General features: G+C 42.1%; 1 protein-coding gene across 2 annotated transcripts in view; it reads left to right on the forward strand.

Moving 5' to 3' along the window:
- The window catches only part of LOC113436045 (serine/threonine-protein kinase TNNI3K), a 256652-nt gene that overhangs the window by 223227 nt on the left and 11236 nt on the right, over window positions 1-22189 (forward strand). For both annotated transcript variants that reach the window (XM_087930027.1, XM_026700174.2), the window contains 2 exons: window positions 581-640; window positions 8648-8817. In XM_087930027.1, coding sequence (XP_087786153.1) covers window positions 581-640; window positions 8648-8817 — 230 coding nt within the window. The remainder of the gene's footprint in view (window positions 1-580; window positions 641-8647; window positions 8818-22189) is intronic.

A 22189-nucleotide genomic window follows, 5' to 3' on the forward strand; every position in this document is an offset into this window, starting at 1 on the left:
TATTTCTAAACCCTTTATCTCAAAGTGTTATAGACAACTGAGACTCATCCATACATGTGTAAAATTACACTGTTATGGCTATTTGCTTGAATGTGTATTTTACATTCTCGTTTTCTTTCAGGTCACTGTCACCATGGATCCTGTAAAACAATTCTTTTCAGTAGTTTCAACTGAAAGATAGATCATTTAATGAAGTTCACAGAAAGATACATCCCTCTATAATCACTAAAAAGATCCTGTGGAGAATTATGGTCTATTCTAAGTAATGTGGGATCATACTATAGAGTTGATGGGAAAAAAAGAATCAAATAAAAATATTTTTGGATTATAAAGTAGGAAGTTCTACTCTCTTCTTCCCTACTTTCATATAATTCAGGGAAACAATTTCACACCCAATCTCCCAGGAACTTGCAAATGCCTCCAGGATAGAGAAGATAACAAGAATATTTTTCTTAACTTCTTTAAGCTAAGCTACCTTGAGATCCAAGCAAGTAGTTTTCAAAATTATAAATACCTGCTTGCAAAGTGTGAAAGGCATTGTCACAACATTCATATTGTTATTGTCTTGCTGCATTTGTAGGGAAGACCTGAGTTTTCTGAAGTGGTGTCCAAATTAGAAGAATGTCTGTGCAACATAGAGGTAAGAACAAAATCTGTTACTAAATATGGGTGGCTAATTTTGAACAATAAACAATGATTCATCGATTGCTTACTGAAAAACTCAGATATACTTTTGAGATATTCTACTTTGTTTTCTTTGGATAGCTAAGCTAAGCTATTTGTTTTCTTTGCAAACTAAGCAATTTGATGAAAAAGAAGTATAATAAATGCTATAACAAAGGGAAAAAGCTAGGTCATCATAATTGGAAATACCTAAACCCCTCATTATTTTTCTTGGCTGAAAACAAGGAATAACTCTGAAAATTGAAGGTAGTTTGGAAAAAAAATCATTTTTTTCTAATGTACTCAACAATCTTATTTTTTAAATCCCTTTGTCACTTTTGTATGAACATTTTTTTCAGGTTTCTTAAGCATTGTAAAAACCTACATAACCTTTTAACAGCAACAATTACTAAAATGAGGGTATACACCCCAGGCAACCATACTGTATATTTTCCTTGCTGGTTATAACAATATTGTATTGTAACCAGGAAAAAAACTGCCAATCAGAATGTACCCTTCTTGGCCAATATCTGATTCCTCTGCTGATCTAACCAATAAGTGAGCAGCTACTGGCCAACAGTGGAAATCCTTGCGCTTTTCAGTTTTACTTTAAAAAAAAAAGTTCCTTTATTTTCTCCACCAAAACAGTTTTTTTTAAAAGCAAATTGGAAGGAGTCTTATTGATCCACTTTCTGACATGTCTCTATAAGACAATTATAGAAATGCCTTTCTATACTACAAAATGCCTCTTCACTCAATCTGTCACACCGTCATTAGACTGGAAAACCAGGGGAAAGGAGTTTAATCAAACTTAGTCTCCAATGGTTTCACATAGTCATACAATTCCATCAGTCCTGGTGTGTCATTTGCTGCTACAAATGAAAGCTCCCTATTAGCAAAAAAAAGCTAGTGACAGCAACGCAGGAAAAGAGGACAATGTGTGGTAGACCAGATATAGTTAAGGATATTCTCTCTGAGACTCAAAATGCTCCACAAATGGACAGAATCCCCTCTCTGGTTACATCCCAAGAAATCAACAGGTAGGCAGAGTAACAATAACTGATGTAACAAAATTCTGCTATCATCTACTAGGGGGAAAAATCTAACTCATGCATTTTATACGTATTTAAGTTTCTGCCCTCTCTTCAGTAACAACTTTATGGGAGAAGCATACTAAAATAATTAGATCAAATTTGTCCTTTGTCTTCAACTCTCTGTAGAAAATAATTCTAAAATGAAGTCTTAAGAAATAGAACAGACAAATCTATAATTGATGCTACAACATGATGACTAAGCTATCTTACATTTACCTCAGTCTTCATCCTTATAACCACTAAAGTGATCCAAGAGATAAGAGTTTGGATTAATGTTGTAGTGTGGACATGAGTACAGGAGCAAAAAGTTTTTGCACAGCTAATCCCCTGGACCATACTGAAGCTAAATAAAGCTTAATTAACCAAGTGTGATTAATGTAATTTAATTAGCACAAGCAAAGTATATTTGCATCTCTTCAGGAGAGCTTACAGGCAATTTGATTCAAAGTATTTCAGTTTTTTAAAATATTGTACGCAGTATCTTAATGGTGTTGCTTTTGAAAGAATCCAAATATTAGAGTTAATGAACTAGAATTAATCAGCAATACCATCAAAGTGCCATGCCCTGTGGTGCCACAATCACTTCTTTCACACCACTGGAACATTATCAGAAGTGCAGATCATAAAGCAGAAGTCCTAAGCATGGAAATAGTGAAAGCTATTGAACCTCTGACTGTTATTACATCATTTAATGATATAAGAAGCACAATAAGCTTTAAAAAAAACTGCTATATTTGAAAGTACTGTATCTTTAATGTTCTATCTAGAGTGCAATGTAATCTGGATTTCCAGGACAGAGGGGCTGCATTCCAGAAGAGGAAGAGACAGCAAAGTTTAAATAGTTTGGTTGAGAGAAAAAGGGTTAAGATAGCTCCTCCCTAGAATCCTTAGAGTATATCTTTAATGATGCAAATTGTTGCTCTAGTTGGACAATTTTCTGTCTATAGGTGAAGACCAATAAAGGAAATGGCTCAAAAGTAACTTTGTGTGTCGTTCTTGCTAGGAGCCTGACATCAGCTTCCTAATTTCAGACATGTAGAACTGGAGCCATAACTTCTTATCTAAGGCAAGACTAGAATTCATGATCTTCCCATTTATATCCTGGTGCCTTTAACCACTACACCAAACTTGCTCTCTTCCAAGGCCTTACTATGCAGGCTAATTCTGCCAACTGCCAGCAGTTTGATTCTCACTGCTCAGGGTTGACTCAGCCTTCCCTCTTTCCAAGAATGGTAAAATGAGGACCCAGATTATTGGGGGCAATATGCTGATTCTGTAAACCACTTAGAAAGGGCTGTAAAGCACTATAAAGCGGTATATAAGTCTAAGTGCTATTGCTATTATTCTTGATTTTGAGACAGGATTCCGGCAGTTACCCCAAATGTTTTATGAGTTGACACTAAGCTTTCAGGTTTCATCAGGGAAAGGGATACCTTTCACCAGGGCAAAGAAAAGGGAAAAAATGGATCAAATATTTTCTAAAATAAATGATTGAGCTGGCCAAACTTATCTTCAGTACACAAATGATAAATATTGGTGCGCTGTAAGTATGTTTGATTTTAGCAACTAGTTCTTAAAAATACCACCCGTGTACATGTATTAGAAAAATTTCCAAAGTATTTCACCACTCTTAAGTGGTCAGGATGCTGGCTCCCAGTGTCCATTTAACTTTCCAAGTTCTATCAGTAGCAGGTGATAATACAGGAGTACGCAATTAATGTTCCCAAGGAACTACATTAGGAACTGGGACTTTTGTGGTGGACTGAATCCATAGCTTCTGGCTGTGCTCACCTGCAAGGCCATGCTTTGACTGAGGCAGTGGTGGGTGGTTTCCTCATACAATGACTGCCACTGCCATCTCCTCAGGTTGTTCCAGGTAAGGAGCTAGCACTGTATGGGTGCAGACGGAGGTTTCTCTCCTCACCTCCTGTGGCCACCAGCCGACTGAAAGAGCAACAAGGCAATAGCACAAAGCTAGACTCAACCTGGCTTCTTCTCCTGTCCCTGCAGTGCACTAACATATGATTCCTAATTTCTAATTGACCTCATGTGGGCTGGACAGGAATAGCCAAAGGGCCAGATGTGGTCTGGATGCTGTAAAAAGTCTGGATCATATTATGTGAGGGTGGAAATACTTTTGAGAGGCTCAGTGTGTTTATTTCTTGCATGGAGCACAGTGAGGCAATATTTCACACTTAACTGTCATCTCAAAAAGAGCTTGCTATTCTAATACACTGACAACCATTCAGATTACAGTTTAATAGAGTTGGAAGGACCTTGTGGGTCATCTAGTCCAACCCCCACCCAAGCAGGAGACCCTACACCACTTCTGACAGATGGGAGTCCAATTTCTTCTTGAAAGTCTCAAGTGATGGCGCTCCCACAGCTTCTGAGGGCAAGCTGTTCCATTGGTTGATTGTTCTCACTTTCAGAAAGTTTTTCCTTATTTCCAGGTTAAACCTCTCCTTGTTCAGTTTCCATCCATTATTCATCTGAATTGCAATCCAGGAGGGGAGCTTGTATACTTTTCAAGGCAAAATAAGAGCAATATTTAGCTAGCCAGGCATTATGTTAACAAAAGAATGCAAAATGGGGTCCCAATGTCACATAAAAGAGTGTTAAGCAGAATCTTAGTCAGTTAAGTGGACTGAGGCATGAAGATGCTTTGGATTTGTGTCTCCCTTTTCTTTTTAGAAAATAAAATGTGCTTTTTGATATTGCTTCTAAAAAAAATTGTCGTGTCATAGTGTAGCAGTTTTATGCTACTTCTTGGGCATGTTTGTTGTCTATATTTAAAAAACTTCCTTCTGGTATATAAGCATAAAAATTAAATTATCCATTATTGCCACCCTAGAGAATCTTTTGAATAGTGCAGGAAAGGGGCTGTATTCAGTGATTTTCCTGCTTAGGCGGTCATGTCTTTGACATTAAGTGGAAATTTAAAAAAATAAAATAAACAGGTTTTCACTAAGAAATTATCTTTTTAATAACAAAATGTGCAAATTAAAACTCTTTGCCCTGTGGATAGGCTAGTAAAGGATATCAGTTCCAATGGAAAGAAAATTGCTCTGTTCATGCTGTAGTGCCATGATGACAAACCAATGGCACACATGCCACAGGTGGCACGCAGAGCCATTTGTGTGGGCTCACAAGCCCCAGCCAAACTTACCTGTACTGTGCATGTGCAAGCCTTCCAGCTGATTTTTGGGCTGTTTGAGGCCATTTTTACCCTCCCAAGCTTAAGGGAAGCCTCTGCAGCCTTGGGAGGCTGAAAAATGGGCCTTCCGGAAATATCGGACGTGCCCGTTTTCAGCCTCTGGCCTCTGAGCTCGAAGGAGGCTGTTTTCACCTTCCGGAGCCTCGAAGAAGCCTCTACAGCCTTGGGAGGCTGAAAAATGGGCCTTCATGAAATACCGGAAGTGCCAAAACAGGCCCGTTTTCAGCCTCCAGAGGCTCCAGAAGCTTCCCTCGAGCCCCGGGAGGGCGAAAACAGCTTCAAACAGGCTGAAAATCACACACATGCACAGTGCAGATAAGGGGGCAGGGCGGGGGTGTTGCATGTGCATGCGCATGTGCAGGGAGACGGGGTGCATTGCATTGTGGGTGTCGGCATGTGTGTGCACACACTATTGCTGGCATGCGCGCTTTCTACACACCACAACAAAAAGGTTTGCCATCACTGCTCTAGTATAATTATCTGTAAGTTTATGGTCATGTATGTGTTATCTAGACTAAAACTATATACTACTAAATCCATTGTGTCTATTTGTCTGTAACCTTCAACTGGGTGAAGCAGTGCATCACAAGGCAACAAGTTTTGAACCAAGATAATTCAAATGGCTAACTTATAGAATTCCAGGACCCATTACTCCCATGGTAATAACACTTAATAGGAAAGTTGTGGCTGCTTCATTGCCACTGTGCTGTTGCTACTTCAGCACTGCCGTAGTCAGTCACAGTCACATGATCATCATTTCCATGACTCTCTGCTGGCTTCCCACAAGTCAGTGGGGAAGCCAGCAGGATGTGTAAGCTTTGTAATGATTGCTGATGCTCCCTGCCAACTCCCCACAAGTGAAATCTTTCCCTGTGGGAAGCTAGCAGGGAGCGTCCACAATGGGGAAGACTTCTGAGAAGCTCTTAAGTTGATCAGGTAAGGCTCCCTCCACCTGTGCAGCCTCACCCATTCCCTCTATGCTCATGCCATACCAGCCACTTGCACATTCCTGCACATCATTCCTGACCCATGTTGCAGACCTCTAAGCCCCCACCAACCTGCACCACATGCCCATGCATTTTCCTTGACCAGCACACCCTAGGCATACCCCATGCATCCTCCTTGACCCCCTTATACCCTCCCCAATCTGTGTGACAGCTTTTGCTCACATAAAAATACCCTAAATACCTTCCCGACTCATGCTGCACCCAGTGTGCTCTCCTCGCATCATATGGCATCTCTCACACATCCTGTGCACCCCTCAAAACTTGTACAGCACCTTCCCTACATCCTCCTCTTTGAGACATGTCAGGATGGGGAATGGGTGTACAGTTTTTCTTGCCATGCCTCACTGTTCCTCCACTCACCCAGCAAAGTGGCAGGTTGCTATGTGGTTCCTGCAAGGAGAAGGAATGATTTCTGATACTCCCTGTCAGCTTCCTACAAGCAACACAAGTGGAAGTCAGAAGTCACTCCCACTTTTTTTTTACTTTTTTTCGCTGTAGTCATTTGATTTTCCTGTTAAAAGTAAGGCAATATCTCTGAAAGGAATGGATAAACAATGGGTTACCGGTTGCCTTGTATTCACTTAAATGTCTACTTAAATCACATCATTGAGAGGTGGAAATGACTGGTCTTGGGATAACTGAAAGCAAAATATTTATAGTTTCAGAACAAACAATGAACAGCCACCCTGAAATCTGCATGTGTTAGATGGATAATCATGTGTGGTAAATAGTGGTTGTAATCAAGACGAATGGTTTTGGATCACATACACTTGGCATAATTAATATTATAACATCTTGCTTCAATGTATGAGCATGAGACTCCTCCAAGTGCTCCACAGCGGATGCATCTTGTCCAGGAACAACCCACATTACAAAATACTATTGGGTCTTCAAACAACCAGCCAAATAACATGTAATAAATAGATCTATATAGTGCCCTATAGTGCTTTATAGCATTCTTTGAATGATTTACAGAGACAGCATATTGTTCCCAACAATCTGGGTCCTTATTTTACCGATCTCAAAAAGGATGGAAGGCTGAGCCAACTTTGTGCCCATCAGGATCAAACTCCAGCCTGTGAGCCGAGTTAGCCTTCAATATTACATTCTAACCATTGGTCTACCTTATTATTATAAATAAATAATAATAAAAGTAAAGAAATTCTTATTTATAATAATTTAAATAATAAATAGCATACGAGTAAAATAAATAAAGAATAATGAAAAAAATAAGATCAATCAATAAAATAACATCCAATAAAACTACTCTGACTCCTCCTATCTAACAGTGACTATAATTTTGGATCTCTTTGGGTGCACACTAGCATTCTTTGGGTGCACCTCTAAAGCATTCTAATCTCTCCTGTCTACTAAGCATCTAGCAGAAAGAAGTGGCATATTCTATACAATTAATTCCATTTTCCTATCCGAGTATTACAAAGGGGAATTTGGAAACAAATATTTATAATGTTTTAGTTCTTTCTATATTGTTAAATAACAAAGAGTAGAGCTTTTGGCACTCAATTCAGAAATACAAATCCTTTCTCACATTGTTAAAATAATTTAATATACTTTGGAGGGTTTTTTTAGTTAATTTCTCATTGATCATTACTGAGCTCTATTATACAATCTCATTAATTTCTTTATCTACTTCATTAATATTAAATTTCTATACCAACTGTGTTTTCCCTTTTGCATGTTCTTTTTCCTTCTTATTATTTAAGAAGTGAGTAATAAACAGATTTTATACATACCCATACACATACCTTCCTCCCTTTAGTACGATAATAGCTAGACCATTGCCTTTCTCAGATATAATGCACATGTCAGATGTTGTTTTATACATGAGTAAAATTCCATTTGTTACTTTATATATACATAAAACCATTTTATCTTCTGTAAAATCCCATTTCACACTTTATCATGCATTAACACCATTTTACACATATAGCTAATTCCCTTCCAATTTATTGTACATTTAGATTTAACAGACACCCATCCTGTTATTCTGTTAAACTGAGAGTTTCTTTCATTCTGATTAACTTTACATGAAATTGAGTTGGTAGATGGCAAAAGTTTTAAAAATAATAATTACATTTTCTCATCCCTATAGAAGAAACTTCACATGGCATGCTAATATTAGCTTAAGCATTAGAAAGTTGCAGCTCTATTATTTTTATTTATTTACCAACATTTGATATTGCCTATTCTAATGATTTGCCTCACTGTTTTGATGCAATTGCCATACACTTTCTAACTATCCAATAAAATGAAGTCATTGTTTTTAAATATATTGCTATAGGATTATATGGGAAATGATCTCATTGCAGTAATAAATACAGCAATACTCTTACGTCCATCACAAAGAAACTGTTCATTTTTTAAATAGCTGCTCAAAGAAGCTGATTTACATTTTATACTTAAATCTAATACATTCTAGACTTAAATCTTTGGACAAAAAAAAACAGCAAAAAGGTTTCCAGAGTCCCAGATTACAATGGCCGTCCTCCATTGGACAATCAAAAATTAGCACGAAACCATTAATGGAAATAGCTGACGACATTATCAAAAACATTTGTGATGCATAGGGGGGATATCAGCCTTTCTAACAGGACTTTGGGGTTGTCATAAATAGGTACTGATAATGTCCTCTTCCTTATATCTAGCTGATGTCACCAGCCTCCAGCAATAGCAGTGGTTCCTTGTCACCATCCTCCTCATCAGACTGCCTAGTCACTCGGGGATGCCCTGGACGCAGCCATGTTGCCGCTTTGCGTAGCCGTTTTGAACTGGAATACGCCCTGAATTCAAGAGCTCATGGGACATGGTCCCAAAGGTAAGCATACATTCCTTCCTTAGCCTATGGGATTCAAAGAACTGCCTGACCTATTCAAATTGCTCTGAGCACCCTATTAAGGAACAAAATGCTTGAAAGCATCACAGAAACAAAACACTCAGTAATAATTTTCCTTTGTAAGCGAGAAGGTCCAAAACATTCTATCAACAAATCAGCTTTAAATTTAGGGGTCTCCCAAAATGCCACCCTGGTTTTCCTGCTCAGACTTCCCACCTAGGTTTTCTGCATAAGCAGTCAGTTCTTGCTTGTTTGGGCATTCCCATAATTCCATTGTATGCACATCATCTTCATTTTTTTCTCTTTTTCCCCAAATCTGTATAAGAAATCCCTCTTCCCTCTTTTCTGGAAAGTCATAGGGAAGGAACTTGACTGAGTCAAAGAAGCCCATCAGGTCGTAGCTGTTTGCTTTTGGGTAGCCTTGCTGTGTAATGCCCTTAATCATTTTACTCCATTTGTGTATGGTATGTGGAAATGACCTTGGGAGATGGCAGGAGACTTTTACTGTCAAACTTGTAAAATTGGTGTCAGCCTTCTCAGGTAGACCAGAAAACAGAAAAGGATAAAAGACAGGATCAGGTGAGTTAATTCTACTTTACTGGAAGGCTACATTAACAGAATCTTGCAAGTCTGAAAGTACAAATCTCCCTCCATCTGTTTTACAGCCTAGAGGTTAGCTGTGGTGCATGTCCTCTCTTTTCTGATCATTGTCTAGGCAACCACGCTTCCCACCTACCAACCCATACACCCCTCTGACAAACTTATTCCCACATACCATGATAATTTGTGTGATATTATTTGCTTTGATTGTTGGAGCTCAAAGTAGTCGATTTTCCAGGAGAAATAAGACTAAGCACAATTCAGGGTGACATTTGAAAAATATATTCAAAATGGAAGTCCTAGATCTGGCAGGAAGTAGAGAGAAAGCTGTAAGAGAAGAAACGAAAGGGACTGAAAAATCAAATCGCAAAGCTGAACAGGACCTGAAATAGAAAGTGGTTGAGAAAAGGGAAGAATTAACTCCAGAAATCAAGAAATTAATATAGTATAATTTTTTGGGGAAAGAGATTATATTATTTGAAATTTGCAATCCTGGGACAATTGAAGACAGGAATCAGTTTTCAGGGAATCTGAGGGAAAAGCAAATAGGATTTATTTATTTGTTTGTTTATTTATTTATTTTTAAAGGAAAGCTGGTAACTTGTTTGACTTTTTAGCAGAATTGGAGACTTTGCTAATATTGTTACTTCATGTTTTCATGTCAGTTCAGAGTTTTTTTTTAATTTATATGTTATCTATTTATTAGATTTTTTTTTAATCCCGCCTTTATTTTTTTATAAATAACTCTAGTGGTCAACATAAATAATACTCTCTCCTCCTCATATTTTCTCCACAACAACAATCCTGTGAGATAAGTTATGCTAAGAGCGAGTGACTGGCCTGAAGTCATCCAACTGGTTTTTCATGCCTAAAGCAGAACTAGAATTGATAGTCTCCTGGATTCTAGGTCAGCACCTTAACTATTACAATATGGTGTTAACCTTTGTTTAGTCCTATTGCTATAACTTGCTAAAGCTGTTTACCCTGCGTTCTTGGCGACATTGTAACAGAAAAGGATAAAAGGCACAATCAGAATTAAGATGCTATACCTACCGTTGACTGGACATTTTCCCAATAGTGAATTAAAAGTATCTTCATAGCATTTTCCTTCTCTTGCTAAAGTGATACAAAGGTTTTTCTCATTACTCTTTTCTCTTGTTACTTTGAAACCTCAATAGTTGAATGACTTTAGAAAATGCTAAGTCACAAGTAGGAAAATAATCTCTAGCTTTACTTACCATTTATCATCCTGCTTTTGCCCTTCCAATTCCAATGGCCTCAATCTATTCCTGAAAGCAGTTCTTTAAAATTCCTTTAAAAATGTAATTGTGCTTTTAGATTTGTTACTATAATAGCAGTGGAAATAATCTATCTTTTTCCATGTTAGATCTAGAAGGTCTGTTATGTAATGATAGAAATGACTACAGAATTCCATATAAGATGTTCTTCACCCTGGTAACAGGCTCAATGCCATAATTTGCTTTGGAAAAGAAACTGATGGGCTTTTGTGTCTCACATCAATCTAGACAGGGGTGGCATTCAAATTTTTTAACAACCTGTCTGTGGGTGTGGCTAGGTGGCCGTGACTAGGTGGGCATGGCCATGTGACTGAGTGGGCATGGATTCTTCTTTTTTTGGCAGCACCCCCCCCCCATTTTTTGCCTCCTGGACCTCAGGGAAGCCTCCTGGGGGGGCACGCAGCACTCTTCCCTCCATGTTCCATTTTGGGTCTTGGCTGGCCTTTGGGCATCCCCATGCCCATTTTTTGCCTGGCCTCAGGGAAGTCTCCTGGGAGGATTTTTGCTCCCAGGAAGAATCTCTGGGGCCCAGGAAGGCAAGAAATGGAGTGAGGGTTGCTGCACCCCTCTCCTTTTGCCTTCATGGGCCTCAAGGAAGCCTCCTGGGCGAAGCAGTAAGACAGCAAGGGGAATCCCGGAACAGCTGATCATCTGAACAGCTGATCATCAGGAGAGGGAAAAAAGAAATACCTTAAGGAGTGACTGGGCAAGGGAGAACACAGTCAGCGATGTCGGGCATGTGCATGATGATGTGCATGGGCGATAAGGACTGACTGGGCAGGGAGGGGAGGGGCCAGCCAGGGGCATGATGTGCCGGTTCTCCAAACTGTGCAGAATCATTACGATCGGTTCTATAGAACCAGTCTGAACCAGTAGAATCCCACCCTTGAATCTAGACTAGAGGTAGGGAAGGATGGCTCCTTTAAGACTTGTGGACTTCAACTTCCAGAATTCCTGAGCCAGTCATGCAGACTTAGGAATTCTGGGAGTTGAAGTCCACAAGCCATCGTTCCCCACCCCTGATCTAAACAAAACAATGTTTAAACAAACCAATCTGAATTGAGTAAGAGCAGGGAACAATATCACTGTGCTTCAGAGATTCCAGCTTCTGAAACTTTTTGTTACATGACACTGTGGATCTTGGAAAATGTTAATACCATAATTTTCATTTCCTGGACAAGGAGAAAGTGATTTAATTATAACTATGACAACAAAGGAGTATCTTTAGTCCATTAAGTGCTGTGCTGTTATTACTGGAATACCTAACAATGAAGGTCCCAGGTAGACATATAATTCAGTTTTCTTGAAGGAATCATCTGCCACCATTTTTCAGGAGATGAGCCCAAACCATTTTATTCACTTAGTTCATGTGCTAGTACTACAGTGTCAATAGTGTATTCTGAGCATAAATCAAACACCAATATCACAGTATAACATCATAGCATAACATCGTTCGTTTTGAAGTAAATCCAAAACTATAAGCCACACACGAAGAAATGCAGTCTAGCTTTTACATCTGTAGACTTGGGGGAGGATCTCCTTTTGATAATCATGCAAGGGTCTAGAACAACAACGAATTTGTGAAGAAAGCAACAAGATTCAGAGCGTATTAGAGGATTTTATATTAATTCCTCTTTCAAGCTGCAGCATGTAATAGATTTGCATGAAAGAATAAGCAAGTGACACATTTAGGTTATACTATGGATGCCCAAGAGGGTGAACAAAGTAGTTATCACAGCAGCTTCCCTGCTACTGTAATTTAATGTACACAACAGTGCGCCACCCAAGCTCATTAGCTGGTTGAAATGGATTCCTGCAGAACCCAAAGGGTTGCAGAAGAGTTCCCCTCTCAAATGCTATGCAATACAAATTAACTAACTCCAGTCCTATAAGTAAAACATTGAAAGAGTTACTCAGAGGCAAAATATAAACTAAAATGAAGATGGTTTCTGCAGATTCAGTGGGGGTTTTTTTCCAATTATATGACATACTGAGATGATTAATGACCTAGCTTTCAAATGACGATGGTTTCTCGAGGCTTTAATTTTTAAAAAACATACAAACTGAGAGCAGGAGTGATTCAGGGCTGTGCGCTCACAACTCTTGCAGTATGTTGTTACACCCTTTGTCTCTCCAAGCTCATCTGAGCTGCACAAACTACAAGGCTGCACACAATGACGAAGGATGTTTGCCTAGCTGTGGGCCCAAAACCCACATGCAGAGTAAAGGACGCGTGAAATTACTTACTTCATCCTTCTATATATATGGTCCATTTTTGTTAGTAAAGTTACAGTGGCCCAGTAGAGCATGAGCCTCTCCTTGGGATGTGGCTGCACTATACGCAAAATACAAATGCATCCCAGTTTGTCTTCTTCTGCCAAATGTACTACCACGCATGTGCATATATAAGCTCATCCACATATTCCAATTTTATTATAGTGCTCCTGATGCTACTCCAACCCTGAGACTTGAACAGGGTGTGGATGATGCTGTTTGATTATTCAGGTTGTTGTTCATTTCTCTCTGACACCTGATCACTGTTCAAATATGTACTTTTTTCCCTTCCCCTAGCTTCCAACGTTGCCTTCATCCCAGCACTCATCTGACAGGTTTTACAAATGGCCTCCTTTTTTGCAAGATAGAACATACAAACATTGCTTAGTCCAGTGCAACCATCCAGATTCCTTCAATTTCCCAGCCCCATCAGAACGCATCTGTGCAGATGGTGGCCCATCTGCAAACCATGCTCGTGAGTTCATCAAAGCCTGGCACTCCACAAGCAATTCCATCAACAGACACTTTGACCTATAAACCCCTCAGAATCCAGATCAACCACACAGCCAATCAGAGACAGCACCGACCCTCAACGAACCCACACAAGCGCCCCCAACCAGCACTTCACTTCCCAATGACCCTCATGTGATGTAACTTACCCATCACAAGACTCTCATTTGACACACTCACATCTGAAGCCCTTATAAACATAAGAACACCGACACTGACATCCCCTAAACTCTGCTGAAGTTATTACCTAACCCGGTAATGAAATGTTCGGAAATCAATCCACAAGCTTGGAGAACAAACCTTCACCCTCATCCTACACCCAAGCTACAGATATTCACCACTATGATTGCTTTAAATGAAACCTTGTCATGTTAGCTCACATAAAAGAATCTTGGAATAATATTTAGACCAAATTTGGAGGGGAAACCTATGGTCCGTTGCCCAGGGAGAGTCTGTATTCCACCCAGAAGAGCCCGTCACAGTCTGCAGTCATTGCTAAATGTATAACATTCTGTCTCTTAGATAACTGATTGACTTGCCCTTTTGCTTTCATGGTTTTATGTGTGAGCAGGAGTAGATGGATGAGCTCCACTACAGAAAAATATTTGAGAAGTAAGTGAAGCTGATGACGCGTTACTTTACAGTTTAGTGGAATTCAACAAATCTAATTCTATTATTCTGTCAAGTTCCACCAAAAAAGATCTTGAGAGTATTTTTCTAATTAAAAAAAAAAGATCCTAGTAACAGTAAAATACATCTATAGGATTTACTGTATCTGTGTTGGTGAAAATCCTTTTGTTAAGTTTGAGCAATGAGAGGCTGAACCAGAGCATGAGTGCAACAGTACTTTATTTTACAAATAAAGGGCTGACCGTGCTTGCCAAGCCTGGAACTGGCTCGCAGCAATCAGCAGCCAGTTGGACCCCGCAGCCTGCTTTTATAGCTGGCTGCTGGGGAGAACCGACCAATGGGAATGGGGGAATAACGCCCACACAAAGTGAGTGGACCTGAGTGAGAACTCCTTGAGTCCTCAGGACATAACACCCCTTCCCCCAGATGCGAACACGCATAGTCCTTGAGGTAGATGGGGTTTGTGTTGGCGCCCGGAGCGGCGCAACTCGGGAACATTGTCTGACTGTTCGGTATCAGTCTGTGACGGTTGAGCTGGCATAGTGTCGCCAACACTCTCTCTGGACTGGGCATCCTCGGAAACCACCGGGTTGGTTTCTGGAGTCAAACTCTCGTGGTTTGGATCCGGTTGATCAACTCTCTGGGCGCTGTTGTCCGAGTTTGGGCTGACCGGAACGACGCTGGCGCAGACTGGTCACTGGGTGCGATGTGGCTGGGTGGCAGATGGGACGGTTCCCCTTCGACTGGAGACTCTGGATTCTTGTTTGCGAGGTTGCTGAGGCGCCTTCTGAGTTGGTCTATGTGTCTCCTCCAGGCGCGACCATCCTCCAGCCTGACTCTATATGATCTCGGCCCGGTGACGGCGATGACCTCGCCGGAATCCAAAGTGGGTCCCCAGCGAAATTCCTTGCGAATATCGGCTCCTGTAACATAAAATGTCTAACCCCGAAATGGAAGCGAGGGGAGAGTCAGGGCAGTATTGTGGGTGCAGTCTATCTAATACAGTCCTCAGGCGCCGGCCCATCAGAAGTTCCGCTGGGGACTTATTGGTGACTGCACAGGGGGTTGAGTGCTGGCTCATCAGGAACCGTGAGAGTTTGTGGTGCCAGTCATCTCTGCCAAACCTAGCGAGGGCCTCTTTGGTGGTCCTGACGGCCCTTTCAGCCAACCCATTACTCGCAGGGTGAAATGGGGCTGTTAAAATGTGGCGAATGCCCAGGTTGGCTGCAAAACGGCTGAATTCTACTGATGCGAACTGTGGGCCATTATCGGAGACCAAGGAGTCGGGTAGTCCATGGGTAACGAACAGGCGCGTTAACACGTTGGTGATTGCTAGTGTGGTGGTCGTGGATAGCTGCGCCACATCTATCCACTTGGAATAAGCGTCCCACGACCACTAGGAACATCTTTCCATGCACGGGCCGGCCAGATCGATATGGATTCTAGACCAGGGGGCGCTGGCGCTCCCATCTGGTAGGGGTGGCGATGGGGGAGCAGGACGGGATTCCTGGCAAATGCTGCAGGAACTTACCCAATTGACAATGTCCTCGTCTAGACCCGGCCACCACACGTAGCTGCGTGCCAACGCCTTCATTCTCACAATGCCGGGTGTCCTCGTGCAACGCCTCCAGGACTCGGGCACGCAGCGAGGTCGGAATGATCACTCGACTGCCCCACAGTAGACAACCCTGCAAACTGGACAGCTCCTGCATGCGAGTCTTAAAGGGTGCGAATTTGTTATCAACATTGCCTCCTGCCACCCCTCCTCACCCAGTCGAGCACCTGGGCGAGCGCTTTGGTCTGCCTTGGTTTTGGCGGCGATGTCAAGGGCGGTGATGGGCAGGTCCAACTGGGTGATTTCAAAAATGGCATTGACAGGAGCTGGGTCTTCAGCCGGAGCGGGTAAGGGGCAGCGACTGAGTGCGTCAGCGTGGGATAGAGTTTTGCCTGGGCGGTGGATAAGTTTGTATGAGTAGGCGCTAGGAAAAGCGTCCACCTTGTCATCCGAGGGAGAGGACTTGAGGTGTCTGTTTGTGCCGGCCAGTAGGCCCAGGAGGGGCTTATGGTCGGTGACCAGTTCAAGAAGTGGCCAAAAGGAATTCGTGAAACTTTTTCACGGCTGCAACAGCTGCTAGGGCTTCCTTGTCTATTTGGCTGTAATTTCGCTCCGTGGCCGAGAGCGTCCTGGAGAAAAAGGCGATGGGGGCCTCGGCGCCATTGGCGAGTCGGTGACTAAGGACTGCCCCAATTCCAAAAGGGATGCGTCTGCTGCCAGTACTAAAGGAAGGTTGGGGTCGAATTGGATGAGCACTGCCTCTGACGTAAGTAGTGATTTGACGGCGTTAAATGCCTGGTCTTCTTTGTGCCCCCAGTGCCACGGTGACTTTTGTCTAGTAATCTGTGTAGGGGTTCGGCTACTGAGGCTTTATGGGGCAAAAGGATGCATAAAAGTTTAGGAGTCCCAAGAAAGCTTGTAGCTCCGTTTTGGAGGTCGGTGTGGGAGCTTCATGGATCGCCCTGACCTTGGACTCCAGGGGTGAATGCCAGAGGCGTCAATTTTATAACCCAGAAAGTCCACCTGTCTAGTGGCAATGGCACATTTTTCTTTTTAACTTGAGGCCATGCTGTCTGAACCTCTCTAACACTGCTCGCACTCTCTGGAAGAGTTGGGGTCTGTCCCTGGCCGAGACCAAGATGTCGTCGAAGTAGGGTACTACACCAGGAGGCCCTGTAAAATCCGCTCCATGAGGGATTGAAAAATACCGGGCAACACTTACCGCCAAATTGGAGACGCTTGCATCGGAAGGCACCCCTGTGAGTGACGATGGTCTGAAGTTCGCTGTTTGGTTATCAACAGGGAACTGTTGATATGCTTGAGACATGTCCAATTTAGCAAAAATACTGCCCGGTTCGAATGTAATGCAATAAGTGCTGAATGAGCGGGCAAGGGGTAGGTGCGCTAACTTGTAAATATTTATTGATTGTTGTCTTGTAGTCCGAGCAAATTCTCAGGCTACCATCTTTTTGAGGGTGTGACAATGGGCGTCTCCCACTTGGCGAAATCTGTTGGCTCAATGACCCCTTGTTTTAGTAGTTTATCCAATTCAGCGTCTAGTTTTGGTCGAATAGCAAATGGAACTCTACGTGGTTTTAATCTGATTGGGACTGCCTGGGGGTCAACGGTGAACGAGATGGGGTTCCATTATAACACCCCAGCTCCTCGCTGAACACATCTGCGTGAGTCAGCGAATAAGGAGTCAGTGTCTGAGGTTGAGACAGCATGGACTCCTGTTAACCCTAGGCAGGTGGGGAAACCAATCGAGCCCCAATAAGGTGGGTAGATTGCCGTTAACTACCACTAGAGGTAGGTGGCCTTTAAAAGCTCTAAAACTGACAAAGAACTTGCCTCTGCCGATCACGGGAATGGCCTTCCCTGGTAGTCCTTCAGACCGAACTGGCATCTCTGAAGCCGGGTAGTAGATAGGCTGGGGTGGAGTCTCTTGAGGGTGTTCCACGAGATTATTGAGAGCGCTGACCTGTGTCAACCTCCATGTGGCACGGTTTACCTTCTAGGGAAACGAGAGAGAAATTTTACTAACAGAGTGGCAAGTACGCCTGGCAAGGCGGTGCGTGCGACAGTTTAATACTTGCCTCTGTGGTCCCGAGTGCGAGGACGGGGTCTTTGTGCAGCGCTTTGGGGGCTTGGCAGACTCTGTAATGTGCCCCCTCTTATGGCAGTTGTTGCAAATGGCTCCTTTAAACTTGCAGGTGGCCCTTTGATGTGATCCCCACAGGCTAGGCACAGGGTGATGTGCTTGGGTGGACCAGTGTATTCTTGTTTGGCCCCTACCTGCGACCGTCTGTCATTGGTGAGGCGATGGACATCGTTCTCATCGTTGTATGGGCCTTCCTCCGCTTCCACCTCTTCGGAATGGACTGGGAACGCTGCTAGCTTGGCGCTTGGGCCCTGAATTTCGGTGGCTGAGTTTGTTGCTAGCTCGGCTGCTAGGGCCTCCTCTACTGCTTGCGAGGTTGAGGTCTTTTTTAGCTAGCAGTCGCCTCTGTAGGTTGAGATCCTTGACCCCACAAACCAATTGATCGAGGAGCATGTCCTCCAGGTATGTTCCAAACCCGCAGTGCAGGACTGCTGTTCTGAGGGCGGCCATATATTGGTTGATGGTCTCCTTACTTGATTGCTTCCTCATTCGGAGCGTGAACCTCCTGGCGATTTGTGAAGGCCTGGGAGCGTAGTGGTTTGTGAGGATCTCAAGCAACTCCGGACCACGGGCGTTTTTAATTCTCTCGGCGCCACGAGTGCTGCAGCGGTATCGTAAGCGGTGGCTCCAGTAGATTAGGAAATAGGATTTTTCCGATGCTCTCCCGCATCCAACAGGCCGACCGCATCGATGTAATGATTGAAACGGTTCTTATCGATTCCCACTTCTCTTCGTCTGGTTTAAACGCCCGGGAATACTGGATTGGAACCCATGGTGCTGGAACAGCTGGGCTACCTGCGGGAGAAATCTCTCTGGGACTACGAACGCTCGTGAGTTACTAGTGATATCAGCTCTGGAGAGGTTTTTTGCTACCCTCTCTTTCTCTCTCTCTGGGTTACCACGTTGGCTGCTAGCCGTTGGAGGTGTCTTGATTCGCGCCAAAAAAGTGGGCGTTAGTGACTCTCTACAGCGCTGTGCTGTGATTCCTACTGGCTCGAAATTCAAATGACACCCGTTTGAATTTCGCGCTAAATGCAGAGCGGCTGCGGCTCGCAGCGCTTCACTTTCCCGTAGCGAGGCTAACAAGCGGCTACAGGCGCTTCTAACTATTTGACTCAGACCGCTTTCTCTGGCTGCGGATCTGCGTTTGCTCTTTTTGATCGCTCGTTTCGTTAGCTGACCGCTCTCTCTGGCTGCGGATCAGCATTTCCCTTGTTGCCAGCCGATCGCTCTCCCTGGGCTGTAGATCGGTGGCTAGTGACTCAGCGGTTGCAAGGTGCTTCTGGTAGCCATCCCATCCTCGTCGCCAGTGTTAAGTTTGAGCAATGAGAGGCTGAACCAGAGCATGAGTGCAACAGTACTTTATTTTACAAATAAAGGGCTGACCGTGCTTGCCAAGCCTGGAACTGGCTCGCAGCAATCAGCAGCCAGTTGGACCCCGCAGCCTGCTTTTATAGCTGGCTGCTGGGGAGAACCGACCAATGGGAATGGGGGAATAACGCCCACACAAAGTGAGTGGACCTGAGTGAGAACTCCTTGAGTCCTCAGGACATAACACCTTTCTTTTCTCCAGATTTTAGGGAGGAAATAATATACAGAATAATTAATTTTCCATAAAGTTATGTTCACCAATGCGCCTTTTAAAAAAGAGTATCAGTCATTAGCTAATAATGAAAGGAGGTTGTTTTAATCTAACTTTTCAAGGTTTATACAAACCAATTTACTGAAGGTAAACTAAATGGGGAAAAATGTTTTTGGAGTTACGGAACTCACCTGAGATTTTTCTGGAACATTTAAAAGCCAACAACCATTTTTTTATCCTGTCCATTAAGTACCCACTTTGCTCTAAGAAATGTAGCTTGGCATTCATGCTTTGAGGGGTTCAAGCACAAGAAGAAATATTCTGCCAGGTTTGTGAACTTACTGGTATTTAAGGAAGAAAATAAGTTGTGAGCTGTCACTTAACTTACAGACAGACTATACGTGAAAGTGTAAGGATATGCACATAAGCACATATATATAGACATGAATAATGCCAGTTCTTGCTTATAGTTTTACTTTCATGAAATAACTTATAGGTGAAATTTTATATGATATAAAACTACATTTTACATACTGTGGAGAATCAGAATAATCCATCATAGATGGTTACAATACAAGCAACTTATTCACAACCTAAGCTTTACACAGAGAAGTCAAATTTGAACTTGCCTATTGTATTATTGAATCAGAATGGCAAAGGGGGGTTGTAGGCTGTTTGCCCCAATCTGTTATTAAATTCTCAATAGATACTATTCAGATTCTTTTGAAGATACCAGTCTACTGGCCTTCAAGATAATTGGCCCATTGGAAAATTGCTCTTATTAAAATGTTTATCCTAATGTTTCCATCAACAATCCAGCTCTTCCAACATTTTCTTTTCTTCTTTCCCGTCCCACAAATTAGCTGCCCTGCCTCCATTCTGTACATCTTCTTGTATGGTCATTCCAATTTGTTTACAGTCTTAATGAACAATATTCACAACTAGATACAGAATTGAAATTATGCCTGCTGTAATTTTGCCTAATGCAAAATTATTTCCTTATGCCTTGCAAAGGAGTATTCTATTAATACAGACTAAAATTTATTTCCTCTTTTTAGCAGCTGCATTCTTATTCCTAACTCAGTCTGTCTATGCTCCAAAACTAACCCCATTGAGTTCAATTGGGTTTAAGTCCAGGAAACTGTAAGTTTGGAACTTAAGCATCTCAACACTAAGAACACTGACATTTGTCATAATAGTTTGCCAAAATTATTCAGCTGTCAGAAATATGAAACGGGGCTACTGTACTTGTCTTCTTCGAAGCAAAAGGATGGATCAGCCTTCCCTACAGGTTGTAGCTCGTGATTCATGCTTTCCTCTCCATTTTGATAGCCTGTCCCTACTCCTTCTTGCCTGACCCCTTCACATGGCTGAACAGTCTGCAAGCTCACAATTCTTTGATTTGCTCTATGCTGTCATGTGTACAGTGGTACATCAATCTCTTTTATAAAGCAAGCTTGTTGTACAAGAAATTTGATAAGTGTTTCCAGGCTGTAGGATGATTCTGGAGGGAAAACGGCAAGATGCTTTCTTCAAATTGGATGTCTCTTCCAATTTCCAATTCTTGTACAAGGTATCAAACGTTCAGTAAATGTGTGATATATATTGCGGGAGGGGGGGTGCATTTGTCATATCCTACAAATGGTGATGCCTCAAACCAAAAAGCAGTACTGAAAGGTGTTCTCCAAAATTTGCACAGGTAGATTTTAGAAAAACAAAGCAGGCCTGGCTTCCCCAGGGGCAAACACTACAAGCTCGCTAACCCTTTTGCTCCTTCAAATCTAAGAATCATGGCCACTGGCTCCATTCTCAGGAGAATAATGTGGGGACAGTCACATCATTATGCTTCTGATTCCGAGTTGGAGCCCAGCGACCTTGCCAAGAAGCTACAATATTTAGAAAGGCAGCATTTCTGGGGTTTTGCAGCAACCCTCCCATTCCTTCAAGCCAACTGAGGCACTTGCTTATAGCTTTACAAGGACAGGAGGCAGGGAAGTATGTTTCTCAGCAGATGCTTTTTATGTTGAGCCTTAAAAATGTTGCATGAAGGTTTTTAATGAACCATGAGAAGCCAGTAACCACTGAATGACAGTAGGCTCAGAGCACCAAGTAGTAGTTTAGCAGCAGGAGACAAGTTTCCAGCAGCCCCACTTCAGGGGATGCTGCCTGCACATTGAACAAGTCAGACTCCAAATGAGGCAGCTCTTCCAAGCAGATATAAATAAAAGATGCGATGTTCCTATGGGAACCCTTTGGCATATTGGATTACCTATTCCCCAGCTAGAGTTTCTTTTCAGTTATATTTCACCTACACTTCAGGGCGTGCTTTGAGAACACCAGAGGCTGAATTGTATTTTTCTAACTATAACTACACTGTGGCTTTATTATTTCCTTTTTTAATAATAATTTCATTAAAAATTATCATTAAAAGGATAAAAACTTAATATAAACTTTAAAAAGGGATAAAAAAATAGAAAATTCAGAAAAGAAAAAAAAAGAAAAATAGGAAAGAAAGAAGACATAAGAATATAGGAAAGTAAAAGAAAAGAAAAGAAATATATGAAGAAACAATTGCCCCCTTTATCATAAGTATAAACTCAATTTTAGTAATTTATGATCCTCTCCTAAAATAATACAAATGATCTGTTCTTTCCATCTCTTATCTATAAACAAATCCTCAAAGCCATACAATTCTGATTAACAGAAGTCCACTAAGGAATAACATAGATAACAAATCTGTTTTA

The sequence above is a fragment of the Pseudonaja textilis genome, chromosome 3, assembly GCF_049901715.1.
Source record: "Pseudonaja textilis isolate UNSWEBS1 chromosome 3, rPseTex1.2, whole genome shotgun sequence".
Lineage (NCBI taxonomy): Eukaryota > Metazoa > Chordata > Lepidosauria > Squamata > Elapidae > Pseudonaja > Pseudonaja textilis.